We start from the raw sequence: 24,042 nt of genomic DNA, 5'->3' as shown, positions 1-24,042 counted from the left end.
ATATAAACTATTAACTCATCATTATGAATTATCTTTTATTTGCAGTCAATATGATAAAAGTTAATTGCAAAATCATAAAAAATATGATTTTATTTTTAACTGTAAGGTTTACTTCACTTTTTGAAATATTTACACATATAACAAAAAATAATATTAAACCTTCTATTTTACACATTCACATTTATAATAAATCATTATCAGCAATATAAAACCATTATAATAAAAAATATTTAACTAAATAATAACCAATTCCAAACAATCAGTAGAACTTACATTATACGGTAACTTTTTCTTCTGGGCTTCGGTGGCTATTGGTGGACCAGAGATATTGACACTGACAACTGGACTAGGGGAAACAGGCGTCGTCACCACAACTGGTGTAGGTGGGTTTGGCAAAGAAGGCTGAGGAGGAGACGACACCTTAGGAGTTGGGGGAGGGGGTGGAGGAGGAGGAGGTGGAGGAGGAGGCGGTGGTGGTACGGGTGTCACGGAAGTAGACTTTCGCTGTGGCTGAGTCCTCTTTAACGATGTGGGATCGCAACACCGCGAACATTCCCATTTCGCTTCATCGCTAACAAACTCTTCGCTCACCTCAGGCTATAACATGAAATACTATTAGTATTCTAAGCACAGTTAGACCAAAAAAAAATTTACCCTAACATTATTGTTATTACATTATCACTTTCAGAGCACTATTTTTTTTTAAGTCACAAGTAATGCCATGTTAGGTGGTATGAAGATAAGTAGGTTAGGTTCAAGAAATCAACTAAATATCAGCAGGTAAACAGAACAGAGTTTAGAGTAGAGAATTTTGCTTCTTAAATATAGGAACAAAATACAGTAGTACAACTGTTAACTGTCTAAACATTAACCATCCCTCGAAATAAACAGCCTGGAGAGGAAAATAACTGACAACAGAGAAAATGGAAAGAATAAATGTTCTAATCATGAAAAACATTTTTAAAATTATGTACACATTGAAAAATAAAATAAAAAAAGTTTTAAAAAACTATCTTGACTATCATTGTCGTTGGCTGAGATTGTATATTTTATTTTTGTTTTTTCCTTGTTTTCAATGTATCATAAAATTTGTACCTGCCAACTATGTTATATTAAATAGTGTTTCCTTACACTTCTGTTGCTATTTTCCATTAAAATACCTGCCTTGGATTAACCAACCAGATGACCAATTAACAGGAATTTTATTTTAGAATCATGTAATACTATAGAATTAGGGTTCTACTATAGAAACATTATCTTGGAAAAAAAAAATTATAATTGAGCCGCCATTTCAATAAAAAATTTGACAAGTAGGTTTTGTTATAATCAAGCCTTCAATTGAGATATGAGTGGACTATCCCACATTTTTCAGAAAATTGTTTTTGAAGTTTTGTCAAAGCATTGTATATGATCTATACAGTATCAAAATTTATTCTAATTTCGAAACTATTCAAGAGATGTGGCCAGTTTGAAATATTGGAAAAATGTCTTTGATCTCAAGTTGGCAGTACAAAATTGGACCAAGTAGCTTGTACACTCTGTTATAGCCAACTACTATATAGTGCTGTGTAACTACTAACTGAAATGTAAGGATTAACTATCAAAACTAGTCAAAAGCAGTTAAACAAAAATTGTATTAAAATCTTCAAAATCACAGTTGGAGAGGTTGGTCCACTCTAGCTCTCTCAACACCTTAATTATAACTATAAACAGATTTTATATTCTAATTTATTATCCTAGTTAATACTATGAAACGTATTTTTCGTTAAGCATTTCTTCACACCTGAAGTTTTCCTAAACTAAATTTCCCTTTAAGCCTCTCATTATAAAAAAAACTTAAGTTAGTAAATGTAAAATTATGAAAAAAAATTTAACTAAAAAGAAGTTAAAAACGTGATGGTTTCAGGACTAAAGGAATCAATATGATAAATGAATTTCACGATGTTAAACTTTCTCTAAACAGACACGATTCAACAAAAAAATAAAGAAGAAATTCTAACTCATAAAGGACTTTGACAAACAATATGATACCTGCTACAGACCAATGGGTGAGATTGAATGATAACTAAAAGGCACATCTTAATAATTGAATATAGTTCTATCTGATACATTACTACCTTAATTATTAGAGAGTTTTCACGGGACTGTATTGGTTCTTACAAGCTATGAAAATATAATAAATGCATCAAACTTCAAGATTCATTCAGAACTTAACTTTAGATTGGGGTTAATTAAAGTTATGATATGCAATCTGCAATTATTGGGACATCCTACAAAATATGCTTATTATTCATTAATTTCTGTGAAGTAGCATGAATACCTTAACAAATTTGTGATCTTGAAGTAATGATTTCATCAACAGTAATATCAAAATAGAGAACTGATAATAATTATTTATGATGCAACCTAATAATTAATATTAATGAAACATAGAATTCAAAAACCACTAAACAAAGCACAAAAAAAATAAAATTAAAATAAAACAACAGAATTAAAACTAACAAAACACAATAAAAGAGGGTAATTACCTTATAATACCACTGCATGTTTTGCACACTGATATTGAAGAAAAATTATTTCTATATGGGTATCAGAGATCATTAAAAATATTTGAAAATAAATAAAAGAATTGAACTCTGATTAAAATCTCTTAATTAAGATTCACTAAAAATAACAACTACATAGAAAAGAATGCAATGAACCAATCATGATCACTTATTTAAATAAGTTTACCATAATGAGTGAAAAGATCCTTCACAAAAAAAAAAAAAAAATTGTGATCAGAGTTCATATACTTCTAAAATATACTATGGCTTATGCTTGGTTAATATTAGGAAGTTCTCAATAAAACCTGATAAATAATTAAACCAAACAATAAATCAATATTAACCCAACATATCCTATCAATTGTATATGGTTCCAGAGGACAATGACCCTAAAACAGTGTAAATTGAGTAACCATGAATGTATTCAAAGTGATATATAAATTATTTTTGTTTTTTAATTTTAAGCGATCATGTCACTAACATATTTATTTCCTAAGATCCAAACAGGGTGCATTTCAAACAATAAAGGAATAAAAAGTTATTAACGAATAAGTATTAAATTTTTAAAATAAATATTAAAAGTGAGCAGAAACTAAGCACAGAGAATAAAGGCAAAATAAATCTACATCAGAATTAGTTCATTAAAATTCGAACATGCATAATTCAGAATTATACTGCCAGATAAGACACCATAACTTCAAAATTCTAACCAGCAGGTATTCAGCACTAACACTATCATTTTCTTTGAGTGTCATCACATAGACTTACATAATTGAAAGAAAACTAAAAATCACACGAATCAGTAATTTCAATGGCAGTTTACTTCAATGAAGAACATCAAATCTAAGAATTAAATTTGGAGCCAGATAATATAAAAATCAATAATCCGAATAGCTCTTTTAGTCCCCTCATAAGTAAAAGTTGTTTTTATCAGAAATTCCTCAGAAGTTAACTTGTTTATACTATCATAGTTTCTTTCAAGAGAATAAAATCATGAGGCACTTCAGCAATTAAAATTAGAGCAAACAAAATAAAAGTACATCATCAGCAACAATGTGTTTTTTTATGTCATTCATCTCAAATAATGTCTACTTACGACATGACACCTTTGATGATATCCCCTTGAACACTTGTCACAAATGATTATATCATTTTCCGGTTCAGTTTGAGATACTTTGCATTTGACACACATGATTCCCAGACCAGTAGAGAGCTTTGTCAGTCTTGCGTAGTTCGACCAACTCTCGGTGTTGTCGCCAAATTTGACCTGGCATTGCTCCCTCGAAGAATCAATCTATTGAATATGATAATTAAGTTCTGTTAAACTGCAGATAACTCTCTAATAAAAGAATATAATTGCACAGAAATAACAACAGACCAGAAGTAAATGCTTACTTCTAAAATTTTAGTTGAATAAAATACCTTAACAACAGTTCCTAAATAGAAATTTCCATCCTTCTGTTGCATAAGGACTTCATCACCAACAGAAAATGAAATTTTCTCTTTAGTTGTACTATCGGGTGGCGGGTGTTCTCCATGAGTATTATCCTAGATAAGAAAATGACTTCAGAAAAAAACTTTGGGATATTAACTGACGATGCAATAAACTAATATTTAAATGCTGAAAACCGAAGGCTTCCTAATCTAAAGAAGCTCTTCATAATTAAGAAACTCTATAAAACAGTTAAGATAAATTTTAATTCGAATTCAGATAAAAAAATAAATGTAACGTACCTTTCTTTTAGACATGATCGGAATTCGGATATATACGAAGAACTGTTTTCCCCAGTTTGACAATTCTTTCACCTAACTACAACGTAAACTCTACTATTAGTCCGCTCGCACATTTGTAATGCAGTTAATATGGCTGGACTTGAGAAACTTATACCATAAACATTAAACCAAACTCTAAAACTTCGTCAGCCATGTTTAAAGCTAACGAGTTGAACTGCTTCTAGGGGCTGTATGGCTGTGAAAATAGCGGCAAATATTCTCGTCGAATTTTTTTCATTACAATTTGTCTAGTTTTCTTCTTATAGAGGAGCGAATCGTAGCTGAAGATTAACCGTAGCGTAATTATAACGAAACTTACCACAATTTAAAAGAAAAGCGGTTTTAATGCCGATTTCGGTTACGTGCTCAGGTTACTGTTTATCTTGACAACAATTTAAAAACTGTCGAGTTAGTTATCTGGAAATAGTCGTTAAAATGGATTCCAAGGTAAATTTTTAAGTTCATTTTCATTTTACAACTATTTTTACCTTTTATTTTCACTTTTATTCAGGTGTTACAACTTGAATGTATTTTTTTTTTAATCCTCTCTTTTTAATTCATGTGCTATGACTACTTATATTGTTGCATTAAAATTTTACTATTTTAGGATTGGGCCCAAATGCCTGTTTGCACTGCTATGGATACTTTATCCTCAGCTCTCAAGAGTAACATTATCCCCAACCAAGAATATCTTCTTCAGGGCAGTGTCTTAGATTCCGCAGTGGAAGTTCTGTTGCATCGACTAAGAGGGCTTTGCGACAATGTGGATACAGGACCTGAAACATTTCATGATCATGAAATGTGTTTTAGTATATGTTAGTGTCGCAAGCATATACTATTATTGCTTAGTTCACTGTCAGTTTATTAGTGAATGATAAATTTTAATCGTTTTTTAGTGAATGTTGAAAGTGGTACAAGTCCTCAACCTCTGTTATTAAGAGTAAGAAGAGCTTTGGATTATCAGGATATGCCCTGGCAGCTGAGATACATAGGGCAGCCAGAAGGAACAGGTTTGTTTAGTAACATTTTGATAAAGTGAATTAATTTATGAGATAAAATATCACTGCTTTGCTTAAATAGTGGCACATATGACAAATAAAAGTTATTTTTATTGTATTTGACGTATTCCATCTTTTGTGACATCCCTACTTGCTTTGGGACAGTCTAAAGGATGACCCTTGTAAAGAAAGCAACTCAAGTCTACAATACTGTCTTTGAAATTCGGTAAACTCAAGATAAAATTAAAAAAATAAATGTTGGCAATTGTGCCATTATTAAAGCTTAGCAGTGGCATTATTTAGTTTCATTAAGAGGAATACAATTAATGACAACAATTCTCAATTGATCAATTAATTACATCTAGTTATTTGACAAAACTACAATGTAGTACTTTTAGCTAATACCTTACTGTCCATTATTTTTCGTATCCTTAATTGTTGGTGTTTCAGTATCCTAATGTTAAGAATACAATGGTACTTCATGTTAACACTTGATTTCAGGTTAGGTCCTCAATATTTAGGATGGTATTGAGAAAGCTTTTAAAGCAAAAATAATCCCCATTTCTGTACTTAAGGTTCAGGGCTGTTTAAGAGCTACATTCTTTATTTTTAAAGAAATCATATTACTTTCTTAAATAATATCAAGCATAATAACAGTGTCTAATAAGTTTTCATATATATTTTTCAGGAGATAAATCACGCCCTACAATAGTAAGAAGTAGTATTGACATTGGTACCACATCTGCAGTAGTAGATTTCCTTACGGAAATGGGTTGCAGGATGGACTTTGAATATATTGTTAGAGGATATATGTTCCGTAAAGGCCGTATGAAAATTACTGTTTCAAAAATATTCAAGGTACTAATGAATTTAAATAATCGAATATGTTTTTCATCGTAGATATATAAATATCTGTGGATAGATGAATATATTTATTAAAAGTTTTATCCGTAATGAAAGATAACTTTAATGCAATTGTTTAAAGCACCTTTAAAACAATTACATATTTTTACTGATGCATATACTGTTGGTTAACTACAAGAATTTTCAGAGCTTAGAACATCTTAGAAATATTATTCACATACAGTATTTTTTAAGCCTTGTGTATTTTTGATGTTAAAACTAGTTCTTCTGATACTTATTTTTATTTTCTTAACTAAAATTTTGCTGAATAAATAAGTTTATATTTCTTTAATATTGGTTGTAATAATAAATACTATAACTAAATCTTGTCAACTTTTTCAGATGGGCCAGGGTAAGCCACCAGAAAGTGTCGAACCAATATCTCAGTCATATTTAGTTGAGCTCAGCGTTCTCGCGCCGAGTGGTCAAGACGCTATTGCTGAAGACATGAAAAGTTTTGCTGACCAGTTAAGGCCATTAGTCATTCTTGATAAAGTAGACTATAAGCGTTTACCAATGCCTATAGGCTAGGTATCTGATTATTTTTATCCATTGCTGAAGGATCTGGGATTTCTATTGTTATTTTTTAAATAAAAAAAAACACCCATGTTGGTATGGGTGTTATTTTGTAATTTAAAACTGTGTTAATAACATTGTAAACAAGAAAATAAATTACTCGTTTTAGAATAAGCGTTTGAAGACTGAATGGTTTCTGAATTCTTGATATCCTTTGATATATTGTGATGTATAATAACTAAAGATATATATATTTAAAATATACATATATTTTAGAGATGTTTTAATTTAATTAATTAATTATGTCTTAAAAATCATGTACTCCTTTTTTTTCACAATAGGAAGTAAGTAGATAAGCTTTAATGATTGCCATATCTACCTAACCACCAACCCTTTAAAAAAATGAAGACAAAGTATTTTTTGAATAAAATTAATTATTTGAATAAAAGAAACACAATGACACAAAAACCAGTTGTTAGAAAGTCTTTTAGTCGCTAATTTATCATTTAGATATCTAAATAAGTGCTTTCTAACTAATTAATAACATGAAATAGGTATTTTTCCTACTAATTTCATATTGTCATGATTGTTATGCTCCTTAATAACTTCATCTTTTATTGTTTATGATTAAAACCTATTTCAAAGTTTTCATTTCATTGCCTTCAAAAGTTGAAAACATGAAATAAAACTTAAAGCTTTTAAAATCATGTGCATTTTCATGAGTTAAATATATATCTTGCTATATAATACCTCTTAGTTTTTTTTGTTTTGTTTTTTTCAATATCCAGCAAACACTCATAAAATTTATCTGAATAATGTAAAAAGGTTTTGAATAGTTAAAAAATTTATTGGAAACCTCATTTCTTTTGTTTACTGTAAAAAGATGAAAGATTTTTTATTTTAATGTGAAAATGTTCCAAAAACTAATACTTAACACTTAGGTGTTTAGTTTCACACATTATTGTAGTCATAACACATGAAAGGAATGTATATATATATTTTTTTTTTTTTTTTTAAATGTTTTGTACATATTTTAATAATTTTTAATTGATTGTTATTTATAAAATTTATCATTTTTTTTTTTTTTAGGCTGTGAAAATAAAGTTGTTTTATATTTTAGATTTGTTTAATATCTTACCTCTTGAGCTATTATCAAAATTATGATTTAACTTGAAATTGTTCCTCGATAACATCTCCTCAATATTTTTGATAGAGTTAGATGGAAAAGAAAACAATCTGAATAAGACATTAATTTAAATTTGTATAAAGAGAAGTGGTGGCCCAGTAGAGATGGCACTTGACTCCTTAATCCTAATCCCTGGTTTAAGTCACAGCTTTAGATAGTAATAGTTGCTTCTAGTTACTCTCTACAGTTACTTAATGACATTAATTATTAATGTATAAAATTTTATTAGAAGTATAAATAGTTCAGAATTTTTATGGTTACAGACAATAATGTAAAGGAGCTGCTACAGAGTCAGTCCAATGATAGGATAATCAAAGGTTGATGTTGCAATAGTAAGGTTAAGACAGTTAGATTATGGAGAAAATTCTGAAAATGGAATTCTTAAAATTTGGAGTGGAAGGGACACTAAGAAAGTTCTGCCCACCTCTTTTCCAGCACAGATAGGATTTCAGAATTTTCTCTAATTCTTCTGTGTTAGACTCACAATCTGAACATCCACATTTGGTTTTACTGACCATTAGGGTATTAACCTAGTTTAATATGGAAATAAGGGATTCCAAAGATTTTGTAAAATATCATTTGTACTAAGGGCTCATTAGAAGACCCTAGAATTGGTGATTGGTCCAGTGGGTTAGAAAGGTACTCAAAAAGCGGAAATAACTATTTTAAGGGAATTGAACCAGTAAATATTTCCCTGACATTGGAAGCTAGTTGTTCCATGGACAATCATAAATTCTTTTTAGTTCATTCATTCTTGAATATTTCATGACCATAAGGTATCAACTCATCAGAATATCAGATCCAAATTTTATATTCAAAAGATTCTTAGATCTCCAAAAGTATAATTAAGTCGTTTGTCATTCACTTTGGAAATGGAGGCCTCATGAATGGTGATTGTAACTTGATTTGTATTAGCTGGCATCCAACATAAGAGAAGTTTTAACCTAAATTGATTTCATTACAGTTGTTAGAAATTATATATAAGGTTTTGAGATAATCGCAAAAACGTTTTATCAGAATTAATGAAAAAGGAAAAAAAACGTTTTTTAAATAGATATTATAAACAGGGATAAAAATGACGTAATAAAAAACCAATCAATGTCATCCATTTGAAGGACACTCAACAATTGACATTTATTTTTTAAGATCAACCATATAATATTCCCAAACAGATAAAACCCTACAATAAATTGATTGGCTGTCATAAAAAGAAAAATAAGTGCTGAAACCCTTGAGATAAAAAAAAAATTGAAACCATCTGGGTGGTTTATTTCATAGAAAAGGTTTATTTTCCTCAAAATTAAAAAAACTAATTGTGGCATTGGACGATAGAAGTGAAACTTCTGGAAATTAAATGGTGTATTAAAATTTTTTTAATAATGATCATGCGTTTCCTTTTATAGCTTAAGGCAGAAAATATTAGCTCCAAAATAATAATAATAATTATAGTAGAACAGCCATTTCCTTAGTCTATTCTAGCAAACAAAAGAATATATTGTAATAGGAGAGAATGAGATAAAAGGATCTTTAAGCTCGTACTTTCCTATTACAATATAAAAACTTACATGCTAGATTTGGCCAGCATTGTACCCCCCTACATCCGTTTGATCACGCATAACGAAATAAATTTACTCTCTATAATTTTTTTTTCTTGAGTTGTAGAATGTCGATAAAAAAGTTTCACTTAAAATAACTACCAATTATTTCTACCTTATTAAATTTAAAAGAAAACTAATAATTTTATTAGTAACCTTTTAAAAATCAATTATTAATTATTTTTAAAACAATTTTCCACAAAACTCAATAAATTAATTTCATACTTTAACATTATGAAAAAATTTAATCAGAAAATCTCTAGTTAAATATATGTTCGTGAATGATTGATCGAACCGTTGAAACAGTTTTGGTGAAGTTTTCGGGAATTGTTCTGGTAGATACCTAATTGTTCAAGCATTAAGGGATGGTTTCTAGAAAATATAATTCCCACAGAAAAAAATAAGATAATAAAAAAAAAACTAAAACTGTCTGGAAGCTATAAAAAAAATCTTTTTGCATGTGGACGAAAACTATATTTTATTTATTCAGTAATTTATGATTTGTTTTTTCATTTCTAAGCCCCATGGATGTGTAGGATTTGATATCAGGGGAGAGATATTGAGAATTGGTGATCTAATCCCTTTTCTGCATTTGGTGCATTTTAAGAGGGGACTGGTTAAAGGTATTTATTTATAATATGAAATAATTCTTAGTTCAAAAATATCAATACATCTTTCTATTCAATCCTTGTTTTAATAATAAATTAAGGTCTCAGTATTACTGGTGTATTGGTCGCATTCGTTTGCTTTCGGAAACATTTAGTATTCCACGTAAGGTCAGTGGCTAACAATAATGAGAGGTAGATTATATTCTTATATGAGAATAATGCGAGAATTTAAAGTTAAGAGCTGGTCTACCCTAGTTAGAGAGACATATATTCAAAAACAATTACACACTTCAAAAGGCCTGTAGTAAGGAGACAAACCATAACGTCACAAAATAATAATTTAAAATAACGATAATGAGAATAGTATATAAAAATACGCTCCTGAAATATAAGCCTTTTACCTTGAAAGCTGAACAATGACAGTTGACGGGGAGCAACAGTTTCGCCAAACTTAAGCCGTGTTTTTTGTACACAGTTACCACTTATGTTTCATGAAGTTCTCTTCCACTGGGAATCCACAAAGAGAAAATATCGATATACAAGCGTTAGGAAGAGAGGTGGCAAAAACTGTGGCCTAGGGGGGTCTATCCTTTCAATTCTACCCTACTCATTCATTACAAGTTAGGCAACAGAGCTGCTAATGCGGGTATTGTTACACGATTTTCGGGTATTTTCACTCAGCGGGATATTGGATCGAGCATTTCGGTAAAAATGAGTACACATTACATATAGAGCGCTAGGGCAGTGTCGCAATTGTCCTTCAACTAGTTTTTTTTTAGTAAAAGCCTTAGACACTTTTTCTCTAAGCTATTATTTTTCCTTGGATTTTGAATTTCAAAGTATTTTGGAGCCCAGGGTAGATTTATTTTTGAGGCTTAGGATGAATATAAGTTTTGGGCCTTGGGTGAGTTTGTTATTGGGGGTCAGGGTGGATTCATTTTTAGGGCCTGTGAGCCAGATTTCAACTTTACAACATAGAGCAGCGCCAGGGTAGAGTTAATTTTGAGGCCTGTGATAGATATAATTTTGGAGCACTGGGCGACTTTGTTGTAGACCTGAGGCGGATTAGATTTTGGGTCCCGGGCGGGTTATTTTTAGGCTCCAGGGCTGATACAATTTTAAGTTTTTGTGAAAATATATAAGAACAATGATTTCCCACCTAACGTCAACACATTTGGATAGGTTGATATGTTGTAACGGTTCACTGTCAATGTGTATTCATGGTACAGTTAATAATAATACTTTATTCATTCTGAGACGAGTCCCTTTAGAATAGTACAGATAAACAGACAGATGAGAGCTGAGGAGCCTCAGAGATATTTAAACAAAAATACAAAGAAATATAAATAGTCATTATAAAAAATAATTATAAGTTACTTTCTCACTTTAATCAGTAGGACAATAAAAAAAAAAAATTAAAAAAAAAAAAAAGAGAGAAAAGAGAACGATGTAAAAATAATTAAGAATGATGTAATAATTTATATACATATTTACAATTATATGGATTTACAATTTTATGGGGTCTGAATGGATAAGAAATGATTGAACAGGCGGGATTTAAAGGTAGGGAGGGTATTGGAGCGACGGATGTTGGAAGGGATGGAGTTCCAGGGATTGAATCATCATTCCTAGGGATAAGGATCGGTTAATGAACGATTTATCGAAAGCAGCGGTTCGGTGGGCCCTTGTGTATAAATATGAAGACCGAGAACGGGTATTGCGGGAACGAATACAGGATTTTAATTGGAGGAGCTCGGAAATGTATGAAGCACGACGGGATTGGATGAGAGGAAGATGAAGGATGCCTGGAAATACTTACGACGGTAGGAAGGACAAAGCCACTTCAACTCTTCATAAAAACGGGAAACAGAGACGTCCCTTGGGATCTCGAAGATGAATCGTACACAGGAATTTATCAAACGTTTTAATTTCTCCTTGAGATCCCCAGAGACGCCCCCTTATACCGTACAGCAATAGTCAAAGTGGGGAAATATTTATTAGAGAAGTGACTAGGAGCTTGCGAGTTTCAAATGGAAATAGGTGGCGGAGGTAATTTAGACGTTTTAAAGTGGAAAAGGTATGGCGGGAGATATGGGATACATGATTTTTCTAGGAAAGCGTTTGATCAAAGGTTATTCCCAGGTTCTTGATGGTGGGGTATAATTTGATGGGACTATCATGTAGGAACAGAGTTGGAATACTAGGAACAGTTTTAAAGAGGTGATTGGAGTCTATTAAGATTGCCTTCGTCTCCTCCACATTTAGCTTCAACTTATTAGCTCTCGTCCATCCACAAATCCCATTCAAATCTTCTTGAAGTTTGTCTGTGGCTGATAATAGGTCAGAAGGCGGGAAGGAGAGGTATATTTGGAAATCATCTGCATAGATGTGGTATTGGAAATGATGGATCTGGCAGTATGTCACGGCAGTATCATTGTCATGATCGTAAATGCTGTCATGACTGTAAGTTACATCAAGGTAGTGGCTAGCACTACTGCCGCAATTGATAGTTCACTTTCAAGGCGTATGCATGTGAAAGTGACAGTAGCTTAACTGACATTACTTGTACCATCAATTATCACACCAGAGCTAGTGTGACAGTACTATCATGGCTGTAACAATCATATGGCCACAGTTTTAACGATTGTCTAAGAACGGATATTTTTTGGTCAGGAGAATCTGCAGCATTGTTAGCTACACAATGATTGTGCAAAAAAGCTCTGTTATGATGGTATGTCACCGTTGTAATATTACCTGCACAACTATCTGTCTCGATAAAATGAGTATTCAATACATGTAAACAGTGTTGTATTCAGCAGTTAATTGAGTATTTCCTAACCAGTGGAGAAATAAATATAAGAATAAATAATACCATATAATAAAAAATCATTTAATCAGAAATACATCTATACTATATAATGTTGGTATAATACAACAGGGCCTGGTGTAAGAAACAGAGAACCTCCTTGAAAGTATATAACCTTCCTTATTTGATCCATCTTGACAAGACAATTGCCGCCTTTATTTTGTTTTGATTACCAAACCGATATTTTGATTCATTACTTATATTTTAGCATCAAATTTATAATCGAGACGGTTAGGGGGTAAGCTTTTTCACTCAAATTCTCTACTACATCAAAATGATCCATTCCTTTCAAATTGAGCAATTCTGTGGTCATATTCTGAGTTTTGAGAAACTAGAACATTTAAAAGGGATAACAGTACAATTTAAAGTAACAGCTTCATATATTTTGTTTATAAACTGTAATTAGCTATCACCTTTTCATAGGCTGATGTCTGGTTTTTAAAGCTTGGTGAATCATTATCTGCAACTGCCAAAAGAACTTTGAAATCTTGTTTCAACATTAAAACATTAAACCACTGCAGATCTTTGTTTATCGGACTTAAAGCGATTGCTTCAGCTCTGAAAAATACTTAAAATGTATGATTAGTGATAAAAATTGTCAATAGCTGTAGGTCATGTCTAATGACCGGCAGAACAAAATTAGCAAATATATATTTATTAAAGTTTTTTTATGTGACGTTCTAATTGCTTTTACCTTATTGATATTATATTACTATAATATATTTCTTAAATTAATTTATTATTGAACTTTTAAACAAAATAGATATGAAAAGATACGTTGAGACCACTTCAAAGATGCCACAATGACCTGTCATTTAAAGGAAACAGGAAAGTTATCTATGAGGTGAATTGTGGATAGTTAGTGTACCAATACATTAATTACCACATGTAAAGTGTTAATTACATTGTAATTGTGTAAATACATAATTCTGCCGTAAATGCAATTTATCTGAATGTTTGAAAAGTCAAAAAGAAACTTATTGATTATTAACTGAATATTTTGTTTGAACTTGGCACTGCTTTTCAAAAGTGAAATAGTATGTAATATAACTTAATAATAATCATAAGTAGTTGGGTTATTATTAAATACCCACCAACTTAGTTTTCCTCTATTACAACCATTTAAAAGACAATTGGAGTGGAGTAGACCAATGTGATTTCAGTGGGCACTGGGCATTATTTTGTTTTATTATAATTATGTATTTCATTAACAATTTTATTGCATGAAAAATTAATGGTAGCAATGTAAATAGCTGAAAAACTTTGAAAAAAAAAATAGCTTACTATAAATTGTTAAAGATGAACACAGTTATGTTTCTTGTCAGACTGAATTTTTTTAAGTTACTTATACTAATAATCGGTTTGTTGCAGATAATGGCGCTCCCTGCAGGCTATTCCAGTGATGAAGAATTTAGTGATGATGATTTATCATTAGGTCATGATTTTGAAAAACCTAAAAAAGTTTATGTATTACCTAAAGAAGAAGAAGACTCTGCAGGCGATAAATTTATATCTGCAGTTATTAAAGACGATATCAATGAAGTAGAAAAACTTATTAATAAAGAAGTTGTGAATTACCAATCCAAGAAGTATGGCTGCTGGTCTGCCTTGATGCATGCTTGTTCACGAGGCCATGTAGAGATGGTTGAATTATTGTTAAAGAACAAGGCTGACCCAAAGGAACATTTCCAGCTTATGACACCCTTGCATTGTGTTTGTGATTCTAGTTGTGCCGATGAACTGGCCCTTCTGAATTGCATTAGCCTTTTACTCGACCGTGGAGCTAATTTAAATGCTAAAGATTGGTATAGCTTAAGTCCACTTTCGTTTGCTGTTAAAAGAAATAAAGAGAAAGTGGTCTTAAAGCTTTTGAGTTTAGGATGTGATGTAGACAGTGAAGATACTGATGGCTGGACAGCTATATTTTATGCTGTTGATGGAGGTCATACCAATTTGGTACAGATTCTAAAAGATGCTGGAGCAAGTTTATATAGAATTGACCATAAAGGGCGCTCTCTTTATGACATAGCTTCTGCAAAATTTTATAAAGGTATTGCAGAAATGGTCAATACTTCGGACAAGTTAGTAGATGTTGATGACATCATTGATAAATTTAGGAATTACCGAAGAATGAGCAACTATGAATATATACTATCGGAACTTCCAGATAAGAAGAAAGGTCGATTTTTCGGATTCCAAAGTGATGCTGCTCGGTGGATTCATGGTATAGGATTGGAAACTTTAGTTAAATTATTTATCGACAAGGAGATACAATTAGGACAGATACTTACCATGGACGACAAAGAGCTGAAAGAGATTGGTGTTACATTTTCTTATGATAGAATTAAAATTAGGTACTGTGTTCAAAATTTTCATCAGCACAGCTGGGGTAAAAATTGTTTAAGAGAAATTAAGAAAGATTTAGATCTGAACTTTGCTGCTCAGATGATGTGCAATGTTCTTAAACAAATGCATATAGTAAGTACAAGTACATATTTTTGGAAAAAGCATGGTGGTCATGAATTGTGTCGCAATAGAGAATGCATTAACCAGGGACTCTACTATATAAAATTCTTACGGAAAGAAATTGATGGTATTCAGAAAATACTGCGTGAAATCGAAGAAGAAAATGATATTAAGCCATGTGATCTGATTCTCCCCCAACAGAAAATAGCTACTTCCTGGTTGGGTAAAAAAACAATTATTTTCACTATGGTCCTGATTGCAGTTTCATTTAAGTCTAGGAAATATTTATATCAATCCATTGGTCTCAATTTACCTTTTAAAATTAAAATTCTTAGTTAGTATGTGGAATATTAAGTTTATCTGATCCAATACCAATTATTAAGAAAAAATATTAAGTTACTACTATTTTATTCAAGAATCTGATTTGTGTTTTTAATAAAAAATAGTCATTTTTTATAAAAGATCAGAGGAAATTTATTTTAATCGCAATTTTAACATAAATTGTATTGTAATGTTATAATATATTGGTGGCTGTGTTACTTGAAAATTTACATTATTTCTAACATTGAGTGACTGTAATCATGAAGCAGATTACAAATGGAAAGTCCTTAAATCTTTTGGTTTATTACTAAAATGATAGAATTGACTAAGTTTAACATAATTATAACAGATATTTGTTTCACAATAGTTTTGAAAGTTTCAAAATTAGAATATTTATAAATTTAAAACTTAATTATAATATTCATTTGTGTGCTTTTATCGTTTGATTTATATATAACCCATTTGTGTAGTTTTTACTTGCGTGAAAGGCAGTTAAAAATGGTAGTTTTGAGAAATTAGTTTTCATTAAGTTGTTTTTTTAAACTAATAAGTATCTGCTTCTTTGTATACCTATTATATATTTTTGACAATATCACAGATAGTGAGAAACTTTAATTCTTATATGTATTTATTTTATTAAATTACATTTAAATACTAGATTTTTTTTTTCCAATTTTAAAATTATTTAATTGATTTAGAAGACGGAATAATATCCCATAAATACTTGGGTTGCAGTACTATTATGCCAATTTTTAGTTATAAAACACTCATGTTATTGATTTTGTCAAGTTTGTTAATTTAATATTGTTAGTTATTTAATTTTAGTTATTACATATTGTTACATTATATATGACTATAGATCAGATTTAACTATAATCCTTTAGTACTAAGTTTTTTTGTTTTTTTTTACAGCATTGTATATTAGAGTCAATGGGGGGATATTTGTTGTTTCTAATTACAAGGAATAAAATTTTGTTTATTATTTTATAAAATAAAGACTATTTTTGTTTTTATGGTTTTGTTATTAAAAAGTTCATAACCTTTTTGATTTTTCCCATTTTCAAACTCGTCATAAGTTTTCACTATAGTCTACAAAATAATATATTTTGCATAGAATTTTAAAATTTTTATTTTAAATACAAAAAAATCTGAATAACCATCACTACCAAATATATATATGAAAGTGTGAGACATCAACTGACACAAACGAAAAATTTGTAAATAAGAGTTTATTTTGCAATGTATTTGTTTATGAACTAAATTTATGTTTAATTGAATCTCTGCTCCTCTTCCCTATTGATAATGAATCAGAAAAGAGGGTTATTTCTGTAAACTCCATAAGGATTTCTTTTGAACTGTTTTAGATGGCAAAGTAGAAAATAGAATCTTATTTATTTTAACTTATTTAACCACCTCATAATAAATTTTAATAATAGTTTATGTTTTCTATTATTGTGCTGAGAATGTTTTGGCCTGACATTTTTTGGTAATTTTAGTTAGATTAGGCTTCTATAATTTCTCTTTATTCATAAATTCTATAACTTCTATTTATTTATTTATATGAAGTTCCCTCATTCTAAAGATAGCTCAAGTTTGAAACATTGGGTGTAGAAAAATTAAAAATACTTGTTTATTATGTTTTCACTCGTCTGATCCCTAAAAAATTAGACTATCACTTTAAAAAAACCCAAAAAAAAAACATGGTTAGAAACAATTATTGAGGGACATGATGACCGTGCGGGTTGGGGCATAGGTCCTAGTGGACTCGGTTCGGAACGTTGTGGGTTCGATTTCCACCTGGGCCAGTTAAACATTCATTTTTTGGCAGTCCCGAAGAATGAATCTTGACGGCCTTGGTTAGTAGGCGGTGGCAATCCAGGTAGCCATCAGGGGTTGGCAAAAAGGACCACTAGGGCCAGTTGCCAGACTTGTGTCCCCCACCAAATACCAGTACCTCTTTGCTGAGTAAGAAAAACATTACTATATTATGAAAAATAAGCAGATACAAGCTATATATCATGACAAATCACAAATCAGCTATTGCTGCATGACAAATAAATGAGAGAATTTACTTATTAATTAAAACATCTAAATTCTTTTTTTTATAAATTAAATTGCTACAGAAAAACATTTCTGTTTTTCAAAGAAGTTATTAATTATTTATTTAGTTATTTATTTAAGTTACTTACTCATCTAATTTCAGAGGCTCATTTACATAAGTATGTACTATAGGAACTAAGTCATAAATTCCACTTATAAGGACAAGGCCTCTGAAGATTTTTTGAACCTTTCGATCAAACTGTTTGAACCATTTTTCATTCATTAGAGATGCAGCAAGGTGTGCTCCAGCCGAATGCCCTCCAAACCAAACTGACCTATTCCAATAGTATACAATTTGTGAATAAAGCATTAGCAAGAGAAAATAAGTCTAATAATGAAATGAACAAAATATTTTATTATAAATTTCTTCTCTCTTTGGAAAGCTGTATACTGTAGAGAAAAATCTAAATGACTTAATTTTTCTTCCTATACTCTTGTAAAAAATTTATATTTAAAGATCATTCAGACAAGCTGAGTCAATCTTGAAAAATGAGCAGTTACAAGCTATATATCAAAGCTATTACTGCATGACTTTAAAATTGTATTAGTGATTTCTTGTCTTGTAATTTTGTAAAAATTATTTCTTACATACACTCAATTAATTTTAAATTTTTTATCATTTCCTGTAAAACATTTGGTAACACTCCAACAGTGGGTTGGTGTGTAAAATTAGACTCAATGTTCTATTACTGTGTGTTATATAATTAATTGCTTTAATTGGACCACAGTACCTTTCTCTCCGCTACTATTTCTATATTTATCTTGATGGATTTTCATATGATTAGAAAAAGTAATTATTATTTTTTTTTTTTTTTTTATACGATTATTAATAATTGTAATTTAAGAATAATATAATGATAATTGAACATTAATAATTAGCCATCATTAGTATTAAAACTTATTTAATATTAAATATTATACAGTACTTCCTTACAAAGCACTGCACCCTGAATCCCTTCATAGTAGCGTTACAGATTTAATTAATTTTTTGTAATAATTACATGGAATGTACCCATGGGACAAAGGGGAGGCAGTTCCCCTCCTGCTAGAAGTAAACAAATTATTAACTTGGGTGGCTAAGGATTATATAAGTATCAAAGAAAGTATATTTATTTCAGGCCAAATCTCCAATGAATGGGATTTTGAGTCTTAATGGATAAGTTTGTGGCGTAGTAAGGAGCATCAGGTATTTTATGGAGGATTTAATAAAAATTAAATTTTTTTTTCAAGCAAATAATTGTAATAACTAATAAAGCACGGTTATAGTTATATAAAATTTTGGTTTTCATTCCTCTTTATCATGCTGATATGTCACAACCTGAAAGACCATGAATTCCCTCCCCCTCTAGTTTTGATCCTGGGTACGCCCTTGAATAGTTATAAATTAAATAATATTGTAATAAGTATTATTAATAATTTTTATAACAATTATTATTTTAATTTTTTTTAATACATAAATCAAGCCCTTTTGTTTATTATAGTTTGTGGTGTTTAGTTGAGGATATCTCTCATTCATTAATAAAAAACAGATGGTGAATAAATATTCAAATAAATGAGGTCCAATAAAATGGAGAAAAAAAAACTAGAGATAATACAGTGCTTGATGGCAATATGTAGTTCTTTTAATACATCTTAATAAGATAATGATTATGTCACAGTCAGAGGAAATTAACTTTAGCAATAAATTAAAATGAGAACACTCTACAACTAAATAAGTACTATTGTGTTTAATTTTTTTTACCTGCTTATATAATAAGGGGAAGTATCCAAACCATGAAAATTGAAAATGAATGAAATACTCGTATTCGAGTTCAAATAAGGTGTAACAGTGAATAGTCTAGCCCAAAAATAAAGTTATTAGAAATTAAATTGAATATTATATTTAAGGCTGGTTTATGCCTGGAATCTCGCTGCAAGTTTTCACTAAAATCAACTGGAAGTACCTCAAGATATTTAACATATTTTTTTGGAAAAAACTCATATGATTTTGACAATAAATCAATTAGTTTAAAATACTGAGGTGAAGAAAACTTCCAATTACAATATATTATTATTATGTATTTTGTACTTTTACGTTTCAGGATTTATCCCATACTCATATACTACGTATCCTATTTTTCATTTATATACATATAAATTAATACATTTTTTAGAACCGCAATATTGAAATAATAAAAAATGTAGTAACTCAAAATAGTACAAAATTATTTAGTTTACACCAATGTTTCAGGGCTTTATCCTAAGTACATAAACATTTAAGAAATGATGCTTATCAGTAAATTATTAAATAATAAGAAACTAATTATCAAAACTATTATCATACCTGGATCCTGATTCTGCAGCTCCTTTAAGAACATATTCTCCCAGCCTTTTTATCTGCTCTACTATATCACTGACTGATGCTGTATAAACAATTATAACTCATTTTCATAGAAATTTTAGTTAAACTTCAGAAATTCAAATTTCTTAATTACTCACCTTCAGGAGCTAAACTATAATCTGGAACAAAAACCCTTATTCCCGATTCTACTAGCGGCAGGACTGGGTAGTTAGATATATCTTTGTTAAGTTCTTGCCAGTATCCGCCATGAATGTAGACAAATATAGGTGAGTCTGAACAGCGATGTTATTGGTTACAGTTAAGCAAAAATCTCATGTACTTAATGGTCAAGTAATAGGTTGTTGAAATGTTTAATTTTTATGGAAAAATTGCCTAAAAATCAAAGTTACTTACCTTTTGACAGCGAAGTACCATAAATATCTACTTGAGACGTTTCTTCAGGCCCATATGAAATGGTTTCGTAAGGGATTGATTCCTTCACTAATTTACTCACTAAAACCCAGTTAAGAATGTATTGAGTTAAAAACTGACTAGTTATAGTAAGCATGCAAGAACAGAACAGCTCCTCAGAAGTTAGGATGAAGTAGATAATGCAAAATAGAAAAAAAAAAAAAATGAAGGGAATTTACAGAAAATTAAGGGAATAAACAGAAGTAGTAAAAGAAGAGATATCTGTCATAACAATAGGTAAAACTAAAGAATAACACTTATCCCATTGAAATAAACAAATATTTAATTGATTTAGATGACGGAATAATATGCCATAAATATTTGGGTTGCAGTACTATTATGCCAATTTTTAGTTATAACAACACTCGCTATTGATTTTGTCAAGTTTGTTAATCTAATATTGTTAGTTATTACATATTGTTACATTATATATGATCAGATTTAACTATAATCCATTAGTATTAACTTTTTTTTTTTTTACTGAGCATTGTATATCCCATTGAAATAAACAAATATATGTAAAAATATATTTGATTGTGCTGGGTATTGAGCAACTAATATATTAGTCATACACTGAAAGGAGAAAAAATTGATCATCATTTATTATTAGTCCCAATTCTCAAGGAATTATGTAATAATTAGAGTATTTTATTATAAATAACATAGGACATAACAAATTAGGAATATAATTAAAATAAATCTTTATTTGAAATTTACATTTAAAATATTGATATAAGGCTATTTATGCTTTTTAAATAAAAATTTGAAGAAAAGAAAGGGGTATTTCCTTCCACATTAATTGAATGTTATAAAGATTTTATATCTTTGTTATGTCACCGCCAGTATAAGCCATTTCCAATAAATTCCTCAGAGATAGTTTTGTATTCTTACTTCAAAACAATCCTTAATTCTCAGGGATTATTATAAAGTTGTTTTTAGAATATATCCCAGAGATATTTTTTGTTTTAAGAACTTTGAAAAGTTAGTCACTCTTTAAGTCTGTAGCAGAAATATCTGTTCTTTTTATACTTCTAATATAAGTGAATATATATATGGTATCGAATTTCATAGTTCTGTGTATATTAAATTTTTTTTTAATCTTTACTTTTGTTTAGCTCCCACCAATCAAGACTCTTGGATAATACTGATAAAAAAAAGTAGTCTGTTGCCATTTTGGCGGTTAGGGTTTGAAGTGCAAAACATAATCCTCTTGATATAATTGATCAAGCATTTGTCAATTTAAAAGCCTGATCTTAGATACGAATTATAAGACATTAAAAATAAATAAAATATTTCAGAAGTGAGCTTCATATAATCTTATAGATTTTGAATTTGTAAATCTCATTGAAAGAATATATTTTTTCCTCTAAGATATGAGTAATGAAAGAAAAAAATTGGAATAGGTTCAATACACAACTACCACGAGTATTAACTAGATTATAATGAATGTCAACCAAAATGTTAAAATGGACTTCAGTAAAGAATACTAATCCTTCAATATTTAAAAAAACAAGATTATTTCTTCTTGATGAACTATTGTAATTGTAGTCCCACAATTACAAGCTGAGCCGAAGTAATTGCAATTACCAATTATATTCTTATTTAATTGTTACTTTCCCTCTAGAATTACAAGTAATTATAATAAAATTACAAACAATTGTAATTACAAATACTTATAAACCAAAATGCAATAAAAATATGTTTTACAATGGCTTCAAAATATGAAAATGGTATCTAATTTAAAACTGTGTGCTGGCATATAAATTTATTAACAATTACAATTTATTTACATGTTTTCCAAGATGCAGAAAATAAATATAAAATTGATTCTATGATGCGCTTGCGTATTGATTTATTTTAACTTTTAGGATTTTTACTCATAAGAAATGTTATAGTAATTATAAGGAGTAATAGCAATTACTTTTACAGAATTACAGTAATTGTAATTATTCTTCAAAACCACTAATTTTTGATGTTTTAGACTATTTAACGTTTATCTTAGTATAGTAATGCATAGGGTATAATGCAATTAAAACATATCAAATTACTTTACTTATGATACCTGTTTAATATACAGTTGAGTTTGGATATATAAACTAACAAAAGGACGACTTAATCATTCATGTTACCACTAGTGAACTTGAAGTTTAGTCTCATACAGCATAAGTTTAAATGAAATATCAATCAAGCCATGCAACTACCAACTATTTCTTGGCAATAATTTCATTTGATCTAATAGAGATTATTATATTTAAGTAATTTGATACTTAACTATTTAATGTAGAAATAAAATTGATACCAAAATCTGTTTTTGAATGAAACAGGAAAATAGTTTAAAGCTCACTTTGCATTTAAAGAATACTATTTACTTTCACTTTGAACTTGTTTCAAAAGTATGCAAGTTAGGTAATGGTAAACAAAATGCCTATATAGAATTAATTTTTTTTCCCATGCTTTTAGGAAGATTCAGAATTTAAAACTTTTTAATTTCAAGACTTATATAAAAGCTAAGTAACTTATCAAGGCTTGAGTTGTGATTTTAAGTCTGTAACAATTAACAATACAATAAAACTTTTACATTAACCTTGTAAGTATTTAAAAATTAACAATACGATTTTAACGCTTTAAAATCAATGCTACATTCTATAAACATCTTTCGACTTCAAGAAATCTTACATTTTTATTATCCATTATTTTATGAAAGTTCAAAACAAAAATAACACAAACTACGAGCAAAATTGACAATAGATAAAATGGTTTGGAGCAGAACTGGTCTAGTGTGCGATATTCTTCATATAGCAGACCTATTAAAAGACTATCAACTGATGTTAAATGTTATTTTGTTTTAACATGCTAAAAGAAGAAAATATTTCTCTACTGAATACACATTAACATGGTAAACTTAAGATCATGAATACCCCTAATGAATTTATGGAATTAATTAATGAAATATCAAACAGAAATTTTACATTACACTTAACAGTTAAAAAAAAAATGAATTCTGATCATCTTTTCCCAGGACCCTTAAACTATAATTACACAATAATTAAAAAATAAAATAAAATAAATAATAGCTAATAGAAAAAGAATATTCATGCCTTTTGAAACAATTTCTACATGTTTGCTCACAACTAATTCCTTGGAATACCTTTTAGACCAATGACTAGGAGAATACTGCACATCTAACTAAAAACATAATTATTAATACTTCCAGAAAATTAAATAATAATGAATAGAAAAGTCTGTGAAAGAAATTATTACATCAAGGTCCATGACGCAGATACAAACCAAATCACTTATATCACACAACTGATCTGTCTCTAAAGGCTGGCTAAGTTATATAACTTGCAAATGGACTGGGACTGCCTTCTGG

The 24,042-nt window shown here is 29.6% G+C and overlaps 4 protein-coding genes across 5 annotated transcripts in view; 2 read left to right on the top strand and 2 right to left on the bottom strand.

Annotated features, from left to right (window-relative positions):
* The window catches only part of Pcl (polycomb protein Pcl), a 22,328-nt gene extending 17,909 nt beyond the window's left edge, over positions 1–4,419 (bottom strand). For both annotated transcript variants that reach the window (XM_014430845.2, XM_067046480.1), the window contains exons 1-4: positions 4,281–4,419; positions 3,969–4,094; positions 3,643–3,840; positions 274–597 (exon numbers count right to left, since the gene is read on the bottom strand). In XM_014430845.2, coding sequence (XP_014286331.1) covers positions 274–597; positions 3,643–3,840; positions 3,969–4,094; positions 4,281–4,295 — 663 coding nt within the window. In that variant the 5' untranslated portion in view covers positions 4,296–4,419. The remainder of the gene's footprint in view (positions 1–273; positions 598–3,642; positions 3,841–3,968; positions 4,095–4,280) is intronic.
* Positions 4,420–4,624: 205 nt separating this feature from the next.
* MED18 (mediator complex subunit 18) lies at positions 4,625–7,737 on the top strand. The gene is made up of 5 exons (XM_014430846.2): positions 4,625–4,766; positions 4,927–5,134; positions 5,216–5,329; positions 6,006–6,175; positions 6,563–7,737. Exons 1-5 carry the CDS (start codon positions 4,755–4,757, stop codon positions 6,749–6,751), a joined length of 693 nt encoding a protein of 230 aa, XP_014286332.1. The 5' UTR covers positions 4,625–4,754; the 3' UTR covers positions 6,752–7,737.
* Positions 7,738–13,111: 5,374 nt separating this feature from the next.
* KFase (kynurenine formamidase) lies at positions 13,112–24,023 on the bottom strand. Its single transcript, XM_014430848.2, has 8 exons — positions 23,931–24,023; positions 23,768–23,855; positions 20,613–20,711; positions 20,357–20,491; positions 20,202–20,280; positions 17,968–18,153; positions 13,405–13,549; positions 13,112–13,322 (listed from the first exon to the last, which is right to left on the bottom strand). Exons 1-8 carry the CDS (start codon positions 23,940–23,942, stop codon positions 13,185–13,187), a joined length of 882 nt encoding a protein of 293 aa, XP_014286334.1. The 5' UTR covers positions 23,943–24,023; the 3' UTR covers positions 13,112–13,184.
* Positions 13,114–16,700, top strand: LOC106687136 (ankyrin repeat, SAM and basic leucine zipper domain-containing protein 1). The gene is made up of 2 exons (XM_014430847.3): positions 13,114–13,229; positions 14,363–16,700. Exon 2 carries the CDS (start codon positions 14,366–14,368, stop codon positions 15,794–15,796), a length of 1,431 nt encoding a protein of 476 aa, XP_014286333.1. The 5' UTR covers positions 13,114–13,229; positions 14,363–14,365; the 3' UTR covers positions 15,797–16,700.
* Positions 24,024–24,042: the final 19 nt, after the last annotated feature.

This window comes from Halyomorpha halys, unplaced genomic scaffold, assembly GCF_000696795.3.
Source record: "Halyomorpha halys isolate HHAL.00 unplaced genomic scaffold, Hhal_1.1 Scaffold916.1, whole genome shotgun sequence".
Taxonomy (NCBI): Eukaryota; Metazoa; Arthropoda; class Insecta; order Hemiptera; family Pentatomidae; genus Halyomorpha; species Halyomorpha halys.
This window is presented reverse-complemented; position numbering and strand designations above follow the sequence as displayed.

Excerpts from the sequence above, each read along its gene's own strand:
- KFase (XM_014430848.2), bottom strand. Across the intron at positions 20,712-23,767 it reads TGTAGAAATTGTTTCAAAAG|TGAGTAAATTAGTGAAGGAA; the intron begins GCATGAATATTC and ends ACTGGGTTTTAG. Across the intron at positions 20,281-20,356 it reads TTATAGTTTAGCTCCTGAAG|CATCAGTCAGTGATATAGTA; the intron begins GTGAGTAATTAA and ends TTGTTTATACAG.
- MED18 (XM_014430846.2), top strand. Across the intron at positions 5,135-5,215 it reads TGAAATGTGTTTTAGTATAT|TGAATGTTGAAAGTGGTACA; the intron begins GTTAGTGTCGCA and ends ATCGTTTTTTAG. Across the intron at positions 5,330-6,005 it reads AGGGCAGCCAGAAGGAACAG|GAGATAAATCACGCCCTACA; the intron begins GTTTGTTTAGTA and ends TATATTTTTCAG.
- LOC106687136 (XM_014430847.3), top strand. The coding sequence starts at position 14,366 with ATGGCGCTCCCTGCAGGCTATTCCAGTGATGAAGAATTTAGTGATGAT.